The sequence below is a fragment of the Triticum aestivum genome, chromosome 5A (genome assembly GCF_018294505.1).
Source record: "Triticum aestivum cultivar Chinese Spring chromosome 5A, IWGSC CS RefSeq v2.1, whole genome shotgun sequence".
NCBI lineage: Eukaryota > Viridiplantae > Streptophyta > Magnoliopsida > Poales > Poaceae > Triticum > Triticum aestivum.
The window spans coordinates 62,281,211-62,300,150 of record NC_057806.1 but is presented as its reverse complement, the minus strand read 5'-3'; the positions used below and the strand labels follow the sequence as shown (position 1 = coordinate 62,300,150).

Below are 18,940 nucleotides of genomic sequence, written 5' to 3'. Positions count from 1 at the left end.
CTAATCAATTAGTTAGGTTAATTAAACCTTAATTTGACTAAACAGTCTATGACCAGTGGGACCCACACTTAAGTTTGACTAAGTCAACATGACTGTTGACTGCTGACTGTGTAGTTGACCCAGTCAACGGACCCCATCTGTCAGGTTGACCAGTCAACAGTCAAACTTTGACTGTTGACTGGGCTGTTGAGTCAGCCCCTGTCCCCACCAGTCAGCCCCATGTATACACCTCTGGGTACACTTATGTGTATCCATAGCATTTAACCTCTAATTTTCGAATTAAAATAATTAAATAAATCCTAAAATGATTTAAAATCTTTTAAAATTAATAGAAAATAAACCGTAGCTCGGATGGGAAAACTTTGTACATGAAATTTGCTCAGAACGACGAGATGAACCCAGATACGCAGCCCGTTCGTCCACCACACATTCCTAACATATCAAACTCGCAAACTTTCCCCTCCGGCTCCTCTGCCCGAAAACGCTAAACACCGGGGATACTTTCCCGGATGTTTCCCCCCTTCACCAGTATCACCTCATACCGCATTAGGGCACCTCTAGCACCGATACTTGTCATGTCATGCATCGCTATGCATCTGCTTGCTTAAATATTTATTGTTTCTTCCCCATCTTCTCTCGCTAGACACCGAGACCGACGCCGCTGCTACCCAGTACGACTACGGAGTTGACGATCCCTCTCTCTTGCCAAAGCAACCAGGCAAGCCCCCCCTTGATCACCAGATATCGCCTACTCTCCTCTATACTGCTTGCATTAGAGTAGTGTAGTATGTTACTGCTTTCCGTTAATCCTATTCTCGTGCATAGCCTGTCATTGTTGCTACAACTGTTGATACCTTACCTGCAATCCTAAACGCTTAGTATAGGATGCTAGATTATCATCAGTGGCCCTACACTCTTGTTCGTCTGCCATGCTATACTATTGGGCCGTGATCACTTCGGGAGGTGATCACGGGCATATACTATATACTTTACACTGTTACATTAGCGGGGATACTGTTTGGAGATGGGGGATGAAGGGGCAGGTGGCTCCATCCAGGTAGTGATGAGCCTGAGTTCCCGACGGCCCCCGACTGTTACTTTGAGGCGGAGCGACAGGGCAGGTTGAGACCACCTAGGAGAGAGGTGGGCCTGGCCCTGGTCGGCGTTCGCGGATACATAACACGCTTAACGAGATCTTGGTATTTGATCTGAGTCTGGCTACTGGCCTATACGCACTAACCATCTACGCGGGGACAGTTATGGGCACTCGACGTCGTGGTATCAGCCGAAGCCTTCGTGACGTCAGCGACTGAGCGGCGCGCGCCGGGTTGGACCGTGTAACGCAACTTCCTTTGTAATGGAGGTTGCTAGGTCTGCTCTCCGGTCGCGTTCGCAACGTGCAGGTGTGCAAAGGGCGATGAGCCCAGACCCCTGCGCCATAGGGTTTAGACCGACGTGCTGACCTCTCTGTTGTGCCTAGGTAGGGCTGCGACGTGTTGATCTTCCGAGGCCGGGCATGACCCAGGAAAGTGTGTCCGGCCAAATGGGATCGAGCGTGTTGGGATATGTGGTGCACCCCTGCAGGGAAGTTAATCTATTCGAATAGCCGTGATCTTCGGTAATAGGACGACTTGGAGTTGTACCTTGACCTTATGACAACTAGAAGCGGATACTTAATAAAACACACCCTTCCAAGTGCCAGATACAACCGGTGATCGCTCTCTCACAGGGCGACGAGGGGAGGATCATCGGTTAGGATTATGCTATATGATGATACCTGGAGGACTTCAGTTTACTCTCTTCTACATGCTGCAAGACGGAGGCTGCCAGAAGCGTAGTCTTCGAAAGGACTAGCTATCCCCCTCTTATTCCGGCATTCTGCAGTTCAGTCCACATATGATAGACTTATTTCAGTTGATACCAATGCATACATATGTAGTGTAGCTCCTTGCTTGCGAGTACTTTGGATGAGTACTCACGGTTGCTTTCTCCTTCTTTTCCCTCTATCCCTTCTACCTGGTTCTCGCAACCAGATGTTGAAGCCCAGGAGCCAGACGCCACCGTCGACGACGACTCCTACTACACCGGAGGTGCCTACTACTACGTGCTGCCTGTTGACGACGACCAGGAGTAGTTAGGAGGATCCCAGGCAGGAGGCCTGCGCCTCTTTCGATCTGTATCCCAGTTTGTGCTAGCCATCTTATGGCAACTTGTTTAACTTATGTCTGTACTCAAATATTGTTGCTTCCGCTGACTCGTCTATGATCGAGCTCTTGTATTCGAGCCCTCGAGGCCCCTGGCTTGTAATATGATGCTTGTATGACTTATTTTATTTGTAGAGTTGTGTTGTGATATCTTCCCGTGAGTCCCTGATCTTGATCGTACACGTTTGCGTGTATGATTAGTGTACGATTGAATCGGGGGCGTCACACCTGGCGCCGGTGGGTCGAGCTCCACGTGCACCTCGCGTCCACAGGACGTTGAGACAGGCAACAACGTCGTGCAGTCGGACCTGCCATCGGTCGTACTCGTGGGCGGCGAGCTCAGCCGTGTGGAAGGAGCCGATTCAATGCTTCTTGTGGGTGTCATGGTCAGTGATCTTGGCCACCCACGCCCCCCAATCCCGCTGCTGGACGCCGAGGTACTTCCTCTGTGGTTGCCGCGGCGCAAGGAGGTCGAGGAAGTCGGCGAGCCAACGGGATAGGGCATCGTCGCAGTGGTGGCTTGAGGACATGCTCGTGGCGGCGCACATCCGCGCTGCGGATGGGCCGTGGGGACTGGCAGCCACAGGATCCGGCCATTGGGGAGGAAGCGACGGCGGGCAATGAGGGGGGGAGGGGGGACCGGCGGCGGGAAGCAAGGGGGAGAGGCAGAGGGTGAGGATTTTTTACTCGACCGCCAAGCGGTGGAGTAAATATAGGCGCCGGATACGCGATGGAGGAAAAGTTATCGTCCTCTGTGGGTTTTAGGGGTTCAGCTTGGTCCCGATTAAAGGACTAAAATCGGATTTTCACTCCTCTAAATTTTACTCGGTCGGATACTCCTCTATTTTTCTAAGGGATGGGCTAAAGTTGCTCCAAAATAAGTGGCAGACATAAATTACAGATCTCGACAATAAGGTAGCTGGAAACGAAACTTGAATCACGCGAGGGCTATTTCAGAAAGGACCAAAAAAATGGCGTTTCAGCTAACCAAATCCTTTGACCTACGCTCATATTATTCCTCGCCCTCCCCTCCTCCTCCCATTTTCCGCTTTATAAAACCCCTCGGCCTCCGTCCATCCATTTCCACCTCAAATCTCAAAGTCGCACAACGCCACAAGCCAAAGCACAAGGCCGCACCCACCTTTCCCCGTTCTTCTCCGGCGCCGACCATGGCCGTCGAACTCATGGGTTGCGGCTACGCCCCACACGGCCACGCGGCCGAGGCCGAGGAGCAGTTCCAGGAGGCCGCTGCCGCGGGGCTCCTCAGCCTCGAGCTCATCATCTCCTCCTTCTCCTCCCGCGCCGGCTGCGCGCCGCCCCTCGGAGAGATGGCCGACCAGGCGGTGTCCAGGTTCCGCCGGGTCATCAACATCCTCGACCGCACCGGCCACGCCCGCTTCCGCCGCGGCCCTGTTGGCGCTGACGCCGACTCGTTGACCCCCCCTCCTGTCTCCTCTGCCCCTCCTCCGATGCCGGCCCAGGCACCGACACCGGCTGTCTCGCCGCAGCTGGCGCCGCAGAAAAGCATGACGCTGGACTTCACGAAGCCTTTGAAGGCGCCGGCGGCGGCCTCGGTTGCCGCGCCTTCGGTGACGTCGACGTCTTTCTTCTCGTCCGTGACGGCGGGGGGCGAGGGCAGCGTGTCGAAGGGCTGGAGCCAGCTGGTGTCCTCCGGCAAGCCGCCGCTCCCGGCTGGGACCAAACGCAAGCAACGCCAACAGCAGACGCGCTGCGCGCACTCCGACGCCGCCGCCGGTGGCCGGTGCCACTGCTCGAAGAAGCGCAAGAACCGGGTGAAGTACACGACACGCGTGCCCACGGTAACCTCGGGCGCGGCGGACATCCCCGGCGTCGGCGACAAGTACTCGTGGCGCAAGTACGGGCAGAAGACCATCAAGGGGTCCCCTCACCCCCGCTGCTACTACAGGTGCGGCACCGTCAAGGGCTGCCCGGCGCGGAAGCACGTGGAGCGCGCCACCGACGACCCCGCCATGCTCGTCGTCACCTACGAGGGCGACCACTGCCACGACACTTGGCCGCCGGCCGCCGCAAATTGAAGCTCCCCGGCAGCGACATGGCTCGATGTGCTTCTTCCATTTGTTCTTTGTAACGGGGGCTTGTGTAAAGGATCCAAAATTAGGAATATAGAAGATGTTTTCATCAAGATTGGAAACGCATGTCAATTACGTAAAGATTCCACAGAGTGTTGGACCTCGCCGCCAAGGGCAATTCTGGCGGGGTGGTGGTCATGAGCACGAACGACAGTCTTCGTCACCTACCTCCGTCCGGCCGCCTTGTGAGGCCCTGGAGACAATCACAAGCAACAATGGAGGTAGGTGGGAGATTTGGGATGAGCAGGATAGAGAGGAAGGGGGAGAAGGGGAGAAGGGAGACAGATTTAGACGTTTTCCATCTCATTAACTGTCGAGCACACACGGTCAGAGTTTAAGTAATCCACACCAGCGACACGTGGGCCCACTCACATGGCACGCAGGCTGCTGGTAGCTGGTCTGACTCTTTTCTTTATATACTCCCTCCGGTCCTTCGCATATAAGATTTGTCTGAAATCAAATCTCATAAACTTTGCCAAAGTTTATAAAAAAACTACCAACATTCAGAATGTGAAATCAACAACATTAGATGCGTCATGACTTTAATTTTCATATTGTATAAATTTAGCATTGTAGATGCTAATATTTTTTTTATATAAATATGGTCAAACATTACGAAGTTTGACTTCAAATAATTTTTATATGCAGAATAAAAAGAACCGGAGGGAGTATATCAGTAGCTGGTCTGACTCACCCAGCCACACTTGCTCGTGTCAAATTTGTCAATTTTGATCAATGGATGAAATCATTTCATAAAGTGAACTGCTTTTAAAAAAAATCACTCAACTGATCCTTTTAAGTGGCGCTAGCTTGATACGAAGGCGTCACAGTGAATTCATTTAACTGACCTTTTTAAGTGGCGTCCGACACGAAGGCGCCATATTACACTGTGTAATGCCTGACTGACAGGCGCTACACATCTGGCCAGCGTCGCACCCTGGACTGCCTAAAATTACTAAGTTAATGTACGGCGCCTAGCCTCTAGGCGTTGCACTAGTGGTTGCATTATTTAGAAGCAACCACTAGTGCAACGCCTAGACGCTAAGATACAGTGTAGCGCCTAGCTCTCAAGTGCTATATACTAACTTAGTAATTTTCGGATCACACGGGTGGGACGCTGCTTAGGCGTGCAACACCTATCAGTTAGGCGCTGCACGGTTGTAAGGGCACATTTATCCTTAAGTGTTTTGGTGATTGATGGCAATACTCGTGCGGACTAATCGTGTGCCTTGTGACCCACAGATACTTCTTCATCAGGCACAAGACGATTCGGTGCCTCTCGGAGCTAGTGAAGCCGGCGTTGTTCTACGTTTCTCTTTGGTGGAGTTGAGTCGTAGGAGAGCCGTACTATTAAGAGGGGGTCCGCGTCGGAAAGGTAGGGTGGAATCACACGTACACTTGCCCCTCCTTCCCTTGCACCTTGGAGCTACCCATCGTTATTATGGTTGTGCGAAAAACTGTCGACTACTGCTGTACATGCGGTAGTACCGCGGCAGGCCACGGTAGTACCGCCCCTCGGGCACGGTAGTACCGCGGTACCTTGGCCTAGTGCCGCTCCAGCGCGGTAGTAGGGGCGGATGTAATTTTTTACATCCGTGCCCCTCACGGTAGTACCGCTCCGTTGGCGCGGTAGTACCGCCGCACTCTGGCCTAGTGCCGCTCCGGTGTGGTAGTAGGGGCGGATGTAATTTTTTACATCCGCGGCACCCACGGTAGTACCGCTCGCCCCGCGCGGTAGTACCGCGGTGCCCACGGTAGTACCGCTCCCTTGGAGTTGTAGTACCGTGGCCCTTCCGCCTAGTACCGCTGCGTCGCGGTAGTAGGCGCGGATGTAATTTTTTACATCCGTGCCTACCACGGTAGTACTGCGCCTAGTGGGCGGTAGTACCGCGTCGGGTTTTTGTACCACCCTAGTTTCTGCGGAAGTAGGCACGGATGAAATTTATTTCGTCCGCGCCCTTCCCAGGCCGTGACCCTCCTGCCTTGCGGTAGTACCGCAAGGGGAGCGGTAGTACCGCTCCGGCAGTAGTACCGCTCCTAGCTCAGGCTTGGTCCGGCCTGTGGAGCTGCCACGGTAGTACCGTGGTCTCACACGGTAGTACCGCTTGGTGTCGCGGTAATACCGCTCCCCTGGAGCGGTAGTACCGTGAGTTGCGGGCAGAACTAGTGGATAACGGTTGGATCTTTTCCCCGACTATATAAGGGATGTCTTCTACCTCTAGTTGACTACCTCTTCCACCTCTAAGCTCCATTGTTGCTCCAAGCTCCATTTTCGCTCGATCTCTCTCCCTAGCCAATCAAACTTGTTGATTTGCTCGGGATTGGGTGACAAGGGCCCGATCTACACTTCCACCAAAGGATATTTGATTCCCCCACATATCCCTTGTGGATCTTGTTACTCTTGGGTGTTGAGCACCCTAGACGGTTGAGGTCACCTCGAAGCCATACTCCATTGTGGTGAAGCTTCATGGTGGTGTTGTTGTTGGGAGCCTCCAATTGTTGTGGAGATTGCCCTAACCTTGCTTGTAAAGGTTCGGTCGCCGCCTTCAAGGGCACCAATAGTGGAATCACGGCATCTCGCATCGTGTGAGGGCGTGAGGAGAATACGGTGGCCCTAGTGGCTTCTTGGGGAGCATTGTGCCTCTACACCGCTCTAACGGAGACGTACTTCCCTTTAAAAGGAAGGAACTCCGGTAACACATCCTCGTCTTCACCGTCTCCACTCTTGGTTATTTCGTGCCTTTACTTTTGCAAGCTTACTTATTGTTACATCTCTTGCTTGCTTGTGTGCTAGTTGTTATTGCATCATATAGGTTGCTCACTTAGTTGCATATCTAGACAACCTATTTGTTGCGAAGTTTAATTTGGTAAAGAAAAGCTTAAAAATTGTTAGTTGCCTATTCACCCCCCCCTCTAGTCAACCATATCGTTCCTTTCAATTGGTATCAGAGCCTCGTCTCTTTATTAAGGACTTCACCGTCCGAAGAGTATGGTTGACACCCACGATGGTGTGGAGGAACACTCCGGTGTGAATCCTATCTCATCTTCGGCCGAAGGGGGAACCTCGGTCTCTCGTGAGGAGTTCAATGTGGCTTTGGACACATTGAAAACCTCCATGACGGCCGAGGTTAAACGCATGTTTAATGATTTCTTAGAGGGACTTAAACTATCTACCGCACCTATGAAAGTGGGTGATCCCACTAACAAGGTGACGGATGCTTTCTCCGATAAGGGGGAAGCTAACAATGAAAAGAGTCCTTCTACTAGTGGTAGAAATGGCACTGGCATCTTTGCCCATGTGGAACCCCCGGTCTATGGAGGGCCTATCCCCTCCACTCATTTGAATCATGCTGGTCCACCTCCTAAGTATGAAAAAGGTGTAGATTTTGATAATTGGGTCTATCGCTTTAAGCGTCATTTGAAACATGTGAACACTAACCTTTGGAGAGTCATTGAAGAAGGTTTTTATCCTCATGACCCAAGCAACTTCACCCCTCGAGAAGCCGTGGACAATCAATTCAATGAGAGTGCTCTCTTCATCATTCAAGATGCAATTCTTCCCGAAGATCTCCCTCACCTTCGACCCCACGTCGTGGCTAAAGAAGCATGGAAATGTGTTGAGGGCCTCTATCGTGGAAGTGCTAGCATTCAACGGTCCAACTATGAAGTGGTGCAAGATGAAGCCGACGAGTTTGCAATGAAAGAAGATGAAGAACCTCGTGAGCTCTTTCGAAGAGTAACCAAACTCGCGGTGGCACTTCGAGATCATGGAAGCAAGGATACGGATGACAATTGGATCAAGCGAAAGTTCCTCAAGGCCATGATGCCCTACAACAAAGCCATGTCCTCCGTCATTCGTCAACGACCGGACTTTCACACCATGACCTCAAGTGAAGTGTTGGATGAGTTTGTTGCAATGAACATCTTGGACAAGACCGCCGAAAATGCGGTGCTCCGTTCTCAAAGAGCTAAGAAGCCTAACCTTGCCTTGAAGGCCAAGGTCATTGTCGAAGAAGAGGAAGAAGTGGAAGATGAGGAAAGCAACCCCGAATACACCAAGTTCGACTACCATGAACACATGGCCCTTGCTTCAAGACAATTTTGGAGCAAGAAGAGCTCAAGACCCAACTTCAACAAGAATAACTCAAGTGGCGTCAAGGGCAAGCAACGAGTTAGAACTTGCTTCAACTGTGGCAATGTGAGCCATTTCGTTGCGGATTGTCCTTACGAGAATAGGGAAGACAATGGTGGCAAGTTCATTCGAAAAGACAAAGCCAAGTCCATCCCCAACAAGAACAACTTCACCAAGAAGACTCCCACTCGTGGGTTGTTGGTTCAAGAAGAATACCAAGAGGATGATGATGATGATGAGAATGAAGAAGCAACGGCCATGGCATCCATTGCCATTGCTACTCCTCGGGTGTCTCTCTTCGAATCACCCAACGAAAATATCACCGCTAGATGCCTCATGGCGAAGGCTTCAAACAAGGTAACCCCCAACATCACAACCACCATCATTTCTAATCCCTCCATGGAGGATTGCATTGATGGACATGTTGAGTCTAATGAGGAAGTGAATGAATTAGAGTCCTTCATGAGTAAGCTAAAGGGAAAGTCCAAGAAGCACTTTGTTGCTCTCTTGGAACAACTTGGTGAGGCCAATGACATGATCGAGGCTCACGAAGAAACCATCTCCAAGATGGAAGGTCATAGTCGTGACTATGCCGATGAGATATCGGATCTCTCAAATGCTCTTGAGGAAGAGCGTGTGCATCATTTGACTCTTGAGGAGTCACACAATGATGCCCATGCTAAGTTAAAGAAAGATCTTGATCATGCTCTTGTCATGTCTCGTGTGCTAACCTCCGAGAAGGCTAAACTTGGGGTTGATCATGCTAGACTCAAAGAGGAGTTTGAGATACTTGACAAGGCCCACAAGGTCTTAAAGGGTACTCATGCTACCCTCAAAGAGTCTCATGCTCAAATCCAAGTTAAGCTAATCAAGGAAAAAGCCACCTTTCCTCATATGGTATTAATTGATAATGCATGTGCTACTAACCCTTGTTGTGAGCATGTGCATCTTATGGAGGAAAATGCTAAGTTGAAGGGTCAACTTGAGAAGGGCCTTGTGACTTGCATTCAAGGTGAGAAAAACCTCAACGACCTTTTGAGCAATCAAAAGGAAGTTGTGGGCAAAGAAGGAATTGGGTTTGCACCCAAGTCCAAGAGCAAGAAGAAGAAGATCAACAAGGCCAACCGTCCTCCTCCCCTCAAACAAACTTTTGTGAAAGAGGGAGACGGAGCTTCCAAGAAGAAGAAGGAGAAAGTGAAGGAAGTTGATGTTCAAAAGGGCAAGAACGTTTCCTCAAACAAAGCCGGCGACTTTAACCCTTCATATGTGTTGTGCCGTGCTAGTGATGGACATGTTTATGCTAAATTTGTTGGTTCTCCTTATGAGTACATTGAATGGTCTATTTGGGTTCCCAAGGCCCTTGTTACTAACATCAAAGGACCCATTACTAAATGGGTACCTAAAACCAAGCATTGATCTCGTGTAGGTGTTTGCTTCCGGTGGGGGGTCATGGTTGCTCGATAGTGGAGCAACAAATCATATGACCGGGAGCAAGGACTTGGTGGTGGATGTGCAAGAGACTCCATCTATGCCCACCAATGTCGAGTGGGGTGATGCATCACATTCTAAGGTATTGGGCCTCAGCAAGGTTGTCATTTCTCATGATCTAACGATCGAGAAAGTCATGCTTGTTGAGTCCCTTGCATTCAATTTACTTTCCGTTCGTCAACTTGCACTCATGGGTTTTGCCACATTCTTTGATATTGATACCGTGGCCCTCTTGTGGAGCAAGACTCTTAAAGTAGCCTTTGTTGGGCATGTCGAGAACGGTCTCTATGTGGTTAACTTTTCGGAGCAACCCACTAAGACCGCGACATGCCTAATGGCTAAAGTTGACGTGGGATGGCTTTGGCATCGCCGTTTGGCCCACGTCAATATGAGATCTTTGCAAAGTCTCCTCAAGGGGGACCATGTTCGTGGACTAACAAATGTGAGTTTTGCCAAAGATCGTGCGTGCAGTGCTTGTATCGAAGGAAAGCTTCATGAAAAGGCACACCCTCCCTCAACCATCATCTACTCGAAGAGACCCTTGGAGCTCCTTCACATGGATCTCTTTGGGCCTCCATCTTTTGATAGTCTTGGAGGAAGAAAGTATTGCTTGGTGATTGTGGATGATTACTCAAGATATACTTGGGTATACTTCTTCAAGAGGAAGAGTGAGACCCAACAAACCGTCATAAACTTTGCAAATGAAGCTCAACGTCAACATGATGCAAAGATCTTGACAATAAGAAGCGACAACGGCACCGAGTTCAAGAACTACACCTTGGATGAGTTTCTTAGTGACGAGGGGATCAAGCATCAATATGCGGCACCTTATACCCCTCAACAAAATGGTGTTGCGGAGAGGAAGAACTGGACGTTGATGGATGCGGCAAGGACCATGATGGCGGAGTTCAAGTCTCCATACAACTTTTGGGCCGAAGCCATCAACACAGCATGTCATGCATCCAATCGGCTCTATCTTCGCAAAGGCTTGAACAAGACTCCTTATGAGATCCTCACCGGCAACAAGCCCAACCTCAAGTACTTTCGAGTGTTCGGTTGTAAGTGTTTCATTCTCAAGAAAGGTGTTCGGTTGTCTAAATTTGAAGCTAGAGCTCATGAGGGCATATTTGTTGGTTATGCTACAAACTCTCATGCTTACCGTGTCCTCAACAAGTCCACCGGACTCATTGAGGAGACGTGTAACGTGGAGTTTGACGAAAATAACGGCTCCCAAGTCGAGCAAAGTGGTACTTGTGATATAGGTGATGAAATTCCTCCCCAAGCCATAAGAAGAATGGGTATTGGTCACATCCTACCCATTGAGGAACCCCTTGTGGCCGAAGGAGAAGGACAATGCTCTACTCAAGTAGAGCCATCACCTCATCAAGACCCACATGCTTCCGAAGAACAATGTGAAGGCCCTCAACCTCATGAACAAGACCAAGGGCAAGATCTACCTCAAGACCGTGATGAACCACTAAATGATGCCCAAGGTCAAGTTCTCCCCCTCGAGCTAGTTCAAGATCAAGATCAACCTCAAGATCAAGAACAAACTCAAGACGGCGCTCAAGATCATCAAGTCAACCCTCCTCCTTCCACACCCGAGGAGGAATTAGAGCGTCGTGCCGCGAAGATTGCTTCCAAGCTCACCAACCAAGGCCATCTCATTGAAAATGTGGTCGGAAGTCTTCGTAAAGGGGTAAGCACTCGTAGACAATTGGCAAACTATTGTGAACATCACGCGTTTGTCTCTTGTGTTGAACCCCAAAAGGTCTATGAGGCGCTCGAAGACCCGGATTGGCTCAATGCCATGCATGAAGAACTCAACAACTTCGAGTACAACAAGGTGTGGAGATTGGTGCCAAGACCATCCGGGAACCACAATGTCATTGGGACCAAGTGGATCTTCAAGAACAAGCAAGATGCCCATGGGAACATCATTTGCAACAAGGCAAGATTGGTAGCACAAGGCTACTCCCAAGTCGAGGGTATCGACTACGGTGAAACCTTCGCTCCTGTTGCTCGTCTTGAATCCATTCGTTTGTTGATTGCTTATGCTTCCCATCACAACTTTAAGTTGCAACAAATGGATGTGAAAAGTGCTTTTCTTAATGGTCCCATTAATGAATTGGTCTATGTCAAGCAACCCCCCGGGTTCGAGGATCCCTACTTTCCGGATCACGTGTATCAACTTGATAAGGCACTCTATGGCCTTAAACAAGCCCCACGTGCGTGGTATGACCACCTTACCGAGTTGCTACAAGATCGTGGTTTTGAAGTAGGGCTAATCGACCCCACTCTTTTTACTAAGAAGGTCAAGGGGGAGTTGTTTGTATGCCAACTATATGTTGATGATATTATCTTTGGTTCCCCTAACAAAGCTTTCAATGAAGAATTTGCCGCTCTCATGACCTCCAAGTTTAAGATGTCTTCGATGGGAGAGTTGAAGTTCTTCCTTGGTTTCGACATCAAGCAAAGAAGAGAAGGAACCTTCATCAACCAAGCCAAATATACTCAAGACATGCTTAAAAGATTCAAGCTAAGTGATGTCAAGCCGGCTACTACACCAATGCCTACCAAGTGCCAACTTGACATCGATCCCAATGGTAAAGCGGTGGATCAAAAGGTATATCGCTCCATGATTGGATCCTTGCTTTACCTTTGTGCATCTAGACTGGATATCATGTTGAGTGTGGGGATGTGTGCACGTTTTCAAGCCGCACCAAAGGAAAGTCACTTTGTGGCGGTCAAACGAATCTTTCGATATTTGGCTCATACCCCAAACTTTGGCTTATGGTACCCAAGAGGAGCAAACTTCAAGCTTGAAGGTTTCACGGATTCCGATTGGGCGGGAGACAAAGTGGATAGGAAGTCCACTTCCGGAGGGTGTCAATTTCTTGGCTGCTCTTTGGTAAGTTGGTCTTCCAAGAAACAAAGTTGTGTGTCTCTCTCGTCCACCGAAGCGGAGTATGTGGCGGCCGGTAGTTGTTGTGCTCAACTCCTATGGATGAGGCAAACTTTAAAGGAGTACGGTGTCACTTGTGACAAAGTGCCTCTTTGGTGTGATAATGAAAGTGCCATCAAGATTTCCCTCAACCCGGTGCAACACTTCAAGACGAAGCACATTGAGATTCGGTATCACTTCATTCGGGATCACATTCGGCGAGGGGAGATCGAGCTCAAGTATGTCAACACTTATGATAACCTTGCAGATATTTCCACGAAGCCATTGGATGAAGCAAGATTTCGCGAGTTAAGGCATGAGCTAAATATCATTGATTTGAGCAATGTGACTTGAACCCGTGCACCCCCCACCACACTCAACTTGTTGTCTAGTTTAGATGTAGGCATGGACATAGGGGGAGTGTTGTTCTCTCAATGAACTCTCCCTCCCCCCATTATGCATAAATAGATCACCTCTTTCACATTAGCCATTTTTGATGGTACTTGTGCTTCAAAGACGAGTTTTGGTCATGGGCCCAAGGATAATTCTTCGCGGTGCCATACCATCCAACTCAAACATAGGTGGCTTCGGCCACCGCCCTCTCTCTCCTCGAGAGACCTTGTTACTTAGAGTTTTACTGTTGTTCCTTTGCTTTTGTGCTGCTTTGGGTTGTGTCTGTTTTTCGATGCAAAGGCGTGTTTTTCTCTCTTGTTCGAAACCCTTGGTGGCATGAGCTCACGGTACTACCGCGGTCGGCCACGGTACTACCGCGGGCAATCACGGTACTACCGCCACGGCGCGGTACTTCCGCCCCGGCGGTACTACCGCGATGACCTGCGGTACTACCGCGCCGGTTCGGGCTCGCGGGGATAAGGTCGGGGAGGGGGAGTTCTAACTCCCCCATACCCATTCGTCCCTTTCTCTCCTCATAGCCCGTTCCTCTCTCGTGCTCATGAACGGAGCCGGCGTTCGTCGCCGGATCTCCTCCACCGGCTGCCCTCCCGTGATTCCGTCCGGTGGGATCGTTCCCCACCACGTGCTCTTGCTATGGACCAAGGTTTTTCCCCAAATCCTTCTCCGTGATGATTGTATTTGGTTTTTCTAGGTTTTGGGGAAGGCTTGCATGTTCTTGAGATTTCTCGGCTAGATCTCTGCAAGAGTAGGATGAAGGAGTGTAGTATTGCATAGGATTTATACTTGTATTGTTGTCTTGCTCTAGATCTGGTCACCGTAGCACTGCCATGGCTTCGCGGGTCTTTTCAGATTCAAATCCTGCTTGATCCGACGCGACGCGGTACTACCGCCCGTATGGCGCGGTACTACCGCCCCCACGGTACTACCGCTTCTATGGCACGGTACTACCGCGCGCCGTGCGGTACTAACGTCGTACTACTGCCCCAGCCACGGTACTACCGTGACCCCTCACGGTACTACCGTGTCTGGAGCTCTAGTAAGACCTTAGTATCACACCCCATGGCAGTTCTACCGTGGGTCACCTCTATCGCATGCTGACTTTCTCGTTTATCTTCTATGGGTTTCATGTGCAGTCTTTTTAGCCTTTGCATTGATCCTTTTCGACTTGTTTTGGTGCTTTGCGTGTGTGTTTTAGGTGGTGGCTCTCGCCGGGCCAATCCCGTCCGTGACACTGGTTCCAAGCGTCTGTGCAACCCAGGCGAAGTTCCCGAGGGATCATCTGCGTCGAAGCGCAATGTCAAGTCCATCGCCAGCAAGCACAAGGAGCCCGCCAGGGGCATGGATGAGATAGGCGCTCGAGAGTATGTCCGTATCAGGCAGCTTAACCCATATGCGACCCCACGCTCCACTATCAGAGGATGTGAACTGTTCTGGAACAAGACTCAAACCCAGATCTACTTGGATGTCATCAAGAACAAGCAGAATACCTATGTAGAGGTGAAGTGGATTGAGATGCACCACATGAGGAAGGACAAGTTTCGTGACTACTTTGGGGAGGCTCTGGACTTGGTGGAGCAGTTTGGCATTGAGCATGTGATCTCGTTCCACATGGACTATGACCCTGAGATCATTTGTCAGTTCTTTGCCTCAGTGTACTTCCACACCAATGATGAGAGGAGGATGACGTGGATGACCAATGGCCGCCAGCTGTCTGCTACCTGGAAGGAGTTCATGGAGTTACGTCAAGTTGCTGATGATGGACTTGACACTCCTGTTGGTGTTCGCCCTCACGGCAATACTGACTCTGCTGACAAGGACAAGCTCACTCCGTTCATGGTTGAGAAGAAGCTCGCCACTGGCAAGATAGTCTCGGTTCTCAACCCGTTTCTGGATATCATGTACCGCATCTTCCGCAACTCTCTGTTCCCACGCATCGGTGATAAAGACAAGGTTCATGCCTACATGGTGGACATGATGCTTCTGTGCGAGGAGGCTCGCTCATCTCAGACTCAGCCACTTGATGTCTCTCACATCATGTGGTGCGAGCTTCGGTTTGCTGTGTTCAACCGCAAGGTGCCTATTTATGGACCCTACCTGTTTCTGCTGATTTCGAAGACTTGGGAGAAGATGTACCCCACGGAGGAGTTCCTGGCTCCAGACTGGATTCGCCATGAGCCCATTTGTCTGAGGGTCAAACCCAACTGGGCCAACACTGCTACTCGTGCTGAGGCGTCTGCTGCTAGGGCTGCTGCTGTTGATGAGGATGCTGCTGGAGCTGAGGATGTTGCTGGGGGCCGTTCTGCTAGGCCTACTCAGAGTGACTCTAGGCCATCTTGGGCCACGAGGTTGACGGATAAGATGAAGTCACTTTTCTGCATGCAAGCCAAGGGACAGTACAGGGCTCACGTGGAGTCCAAGGAGAGTCGTCGCCGGCACAACAAGATCTTGAAGCTCTATGGCGAGGATGTGTCTGCCGGGTATGAGGAGCACATCACTCCTGAGACCGAGTGGATGGAGAAGCAAGGATTCAAGTGGACTGATTCTGAGGAGGAGGCCGAGGAGTCCATTCCAGCTGCGGAGGAGTCTGATGCAGAGGAGTGGGACAGTTTCTCTGCTTGAGCCACCTCTTGTGTGTTTAGGTGTCCTCTCTGCCTTTTTGGCGTCTCGATGCCAAAGGGGGAGAGAGCGTAGGGATTTGGTGTTGCGAGTTTGTGTGTTTGCCAGTTGAGCTCTTTGCTGCTTTTATCGTTTGAACCTTGGTTATCTTATCTCATATGGTGTAAGACATATGCACTCTATCTATCCTAGCTAGCTTGTGTTATATTGTGCTACTTTCATGCTATGCTAGGCTTATTATCATGTCTTGGTCTCTAAAATATAGGGGGAGTGTTGATCCTAGTTTGTGTGCCATGCAGTCCAAAGCATTCATATATAGTGCACACATCTAGGGGGAGCCTCGTCTATATTTTAGAGGAGTGGGGTTTGCCACTGCTTTAAACTTATCTTATCTATGTGCAAATTCCGTGTTGTCATCAATACACCAAAAAGGGGGAGATTGTAAGGGCACATTTATCCTTAAGTGTTTTGGTGATTGATGGCAATACTCGTGCGGACTAATCGTGTGCCTTGTGACCCACAGATACTTCTTCATCAGGCACAAGATGATTCGGTGCCTCTCGGAGCTAGTGAAGCCGGCATTGTTCTACGTTTCTCTTTGGTGGAGTTGAGTCGTAGGAGAGCCGTACTATTAAGAGGGGGTCCGCGTCGGAAAGGTAGGGTGGAATCACACGTACACTTGCCCCTCCTTCCCTTGCACCTTGGAGCTACCCATCGTTATCATGGTTGTGCGAAAAACTGTCGACTACTGCTGTACATGCGGTAGTACCGCGGCAGGCCACGGTAGTACCGCCCCTCGGGCGCGGTAGTACCGCGGTACCTTGGCCTAGTGCCGCTCCAGCGCGGTAGTAGGGGCGGATGTAATTTTTTACATCCGTGCCCCTCACGGTAGTACCGCTCCGTTGGCGCGGTAGTACCGCCGCACTCTGGCCTAGTGCCGCTCCGGTGTGGTAGTAGGGGCGGATGTAATTTTTTACATCCGCGGCACCCACGGTAGTACCGCTCGCCCCGCGCGGTAGTACCGCGGTGCCCACGGTAGTACCGCTCCCTTGGAGTTGTAGTACCGTGGCCCTTCCGCCTAGTACCGCTGCGTCGCGGTAGTAGGCGCGGATGTAATTTTTTACATCCGTGCCTACCACGGTAGTACTGCGCCTAGTGGGCGGTAGTACCGCGTCGGGTTTTTGTACCACCCTAGTTTCTGCGGAAGTAGGCACGGATGAAATTTATTTCGTCCGCGCCCTTCCCAGGCCGTGACCCTCCTGCCTTGCGGTAGTACCGCAAGGGGAGCGGTAGTACCGCTCCGGCAGTAGTACCGCTCCTAGCTCAGGCTTGGTCCGGCCTGTGGAGCTGCCACGGTAGTACCGTGGTCTCACACGGTAGTACCGCTTGGTGTCGCGGTAATACCGCTCCCCTGGAGCGGTAGTACCGTGAGTTGCGGGCAGAACTAGTGGATAACGGTTGGATCTTTTCCCCGACTATATAAGGGATGTCTTCTACCTCTAGTTGACTACCTCTTCCACCTCTAAGCTCCATTGTTGCTCCAAGCTCCATTTTCGCTCGATCTCTCTCCCTAGCCAATCAAACTTGTTGATTTGCTCGGGATTGGGTGACAAGGGCCCGATCTACACTTCCACCAAAGGATATTTGATTCCCCCACATATCCCTTGCGGATCTTGTTACTCTTGGGTGTTGAGCACCCTAGACGGTTGAGGTCACCTCGAAGCCATACTCCATTGTGGTGAAGCTTCATGGTGGTGTTGTTGTTGGGAGCCTCCAATTGTTGTGGAGATTGCCCCAACCTTGCTTGTAAAGGTTCGGTCGCCGCCTTCAAGGGCACCAATAGTGGAATCACGGCATCTCGCATCGTGTGAGGGCGTGAGGAGAATACGGTGGCCCTAGTGGCTTCTTGGGGAGCATTGTGCCTCTACACCGCTCTAACGGAGACGTACTTCCCTTTAAAAGGAAGGAACTCCGGTAACACATCCTCGTCTTCACCGTCTCCACTCTTGGTTATTTCGTGCCTTTACTTTTGCAAGCTTACTTATTGTTACATCTCTTGCTTGCTTGTGTGCTAGTTGTTATTGCATCATATAGGTTGCTCACTTAGTTGCATATCTAGACAACCTATTTGTTGCGAAGTTTAATTTGGTAAAGAAAAGCTTAAAAATTGTTAGTTGCCTATTCACCCCCCCCTCTAGTCAACCATATCGTTCCTTTCAACGGTGTAGTGTGACGCCTTCGTGTCGGGCGCCACTCAAAAAGGTCAGCTGAGTGGAATTTTTTTAGGGACAGTTCATTTTGTGAAATGATTTCATTCACAGGTCAAAATTGTCAAATTTGCCCTTGCTTGTTCCATTTCACTATTGGGCTCAGTTGTCGTAGACTCAGTTGTCTATCAATGTCATCGCTCAGCAACTCCAACGCATCGACCCAAAAAAACATGTGTCTTATCTTTTTTGTCCGTTTGAATCGGTCGTGCGCCCAACGTCCAACCCAATTCACGTTCGTGCAGAAAATTATATGAATTTTTTAAAAAACCCGTGGCCATAGTGTTGGGGAACGTAGTAATTTCAAAATTTTCTCTACGCACACGCAAGATCATGGTGATGCATAGCAACGAGAGGGAAGAGTATCGTTCACGTACCCTCGTAGACCGTAAGCGGAAGCGTTATGAGAACGCGGTTGATGTAGTCGAACGTCTTAACGATCCGATCGATCCAAGTACCGAATGCACGGCACCTCCGAGTTCAGCACACGTTCAACTCGATGACGTCCCATGAACTCCGATCCAGCAGAGCTTCACGGGAGAGTTCCGTCAGCACGACGCCGTGATGACGGTGATGATGTTGCTACCGACGCAGGGCTTCGCCTAAGCACCGCTACGATATGATCGAGATGGATTATGGTGGAGGGGGGCACCGCACACGGCTAAGGGATCAATGATCAACTTGTGTGTTCTAGGGCGTCCCCTGCCCCCGTATATAAAGGAGCAAGGGGGAAGGTCGGCCGGCCCCGGTAGGGCGTCCCAGGA

The 18,940-nt window shown here is 50.4% G+C and overlaps 1 protein-coding gene across 1 annotated transcript; it reads left to right on the top strand.

Annotated features, from left to right (window-relative positions):
• The first annotated feature begins 3,256 nt into the window (after positions 1-3,256).
• Positions 3,257-4,368, top strand: LOC123106588 (probable WRKY transcription factor 17). The gene has a single exon (XM_044528700.1). The coding sequence runs from the start codon at positions 3,374-3,376 to the stop codon at positions 4,259-4,261; it is 888 nt and encodes a 295-aa protein (XP_044384635.1). The 5' UTR covers positions 3,257-3,373; the 3' UTR covers positions 4,262-4,368.
• The last annotated feature ends 14,572 nt before the right edge of the window (positions 4,369-18,940 follow it).

Coding starts and splice junctions, on each gene's coding strand:
- LOC123106588 (XM_044528700.1), top strand. CDS start 3,374: ATGGCCGTCGAACTCATGGGTTGCGGCTACGCCCCACACGGCCACGCG.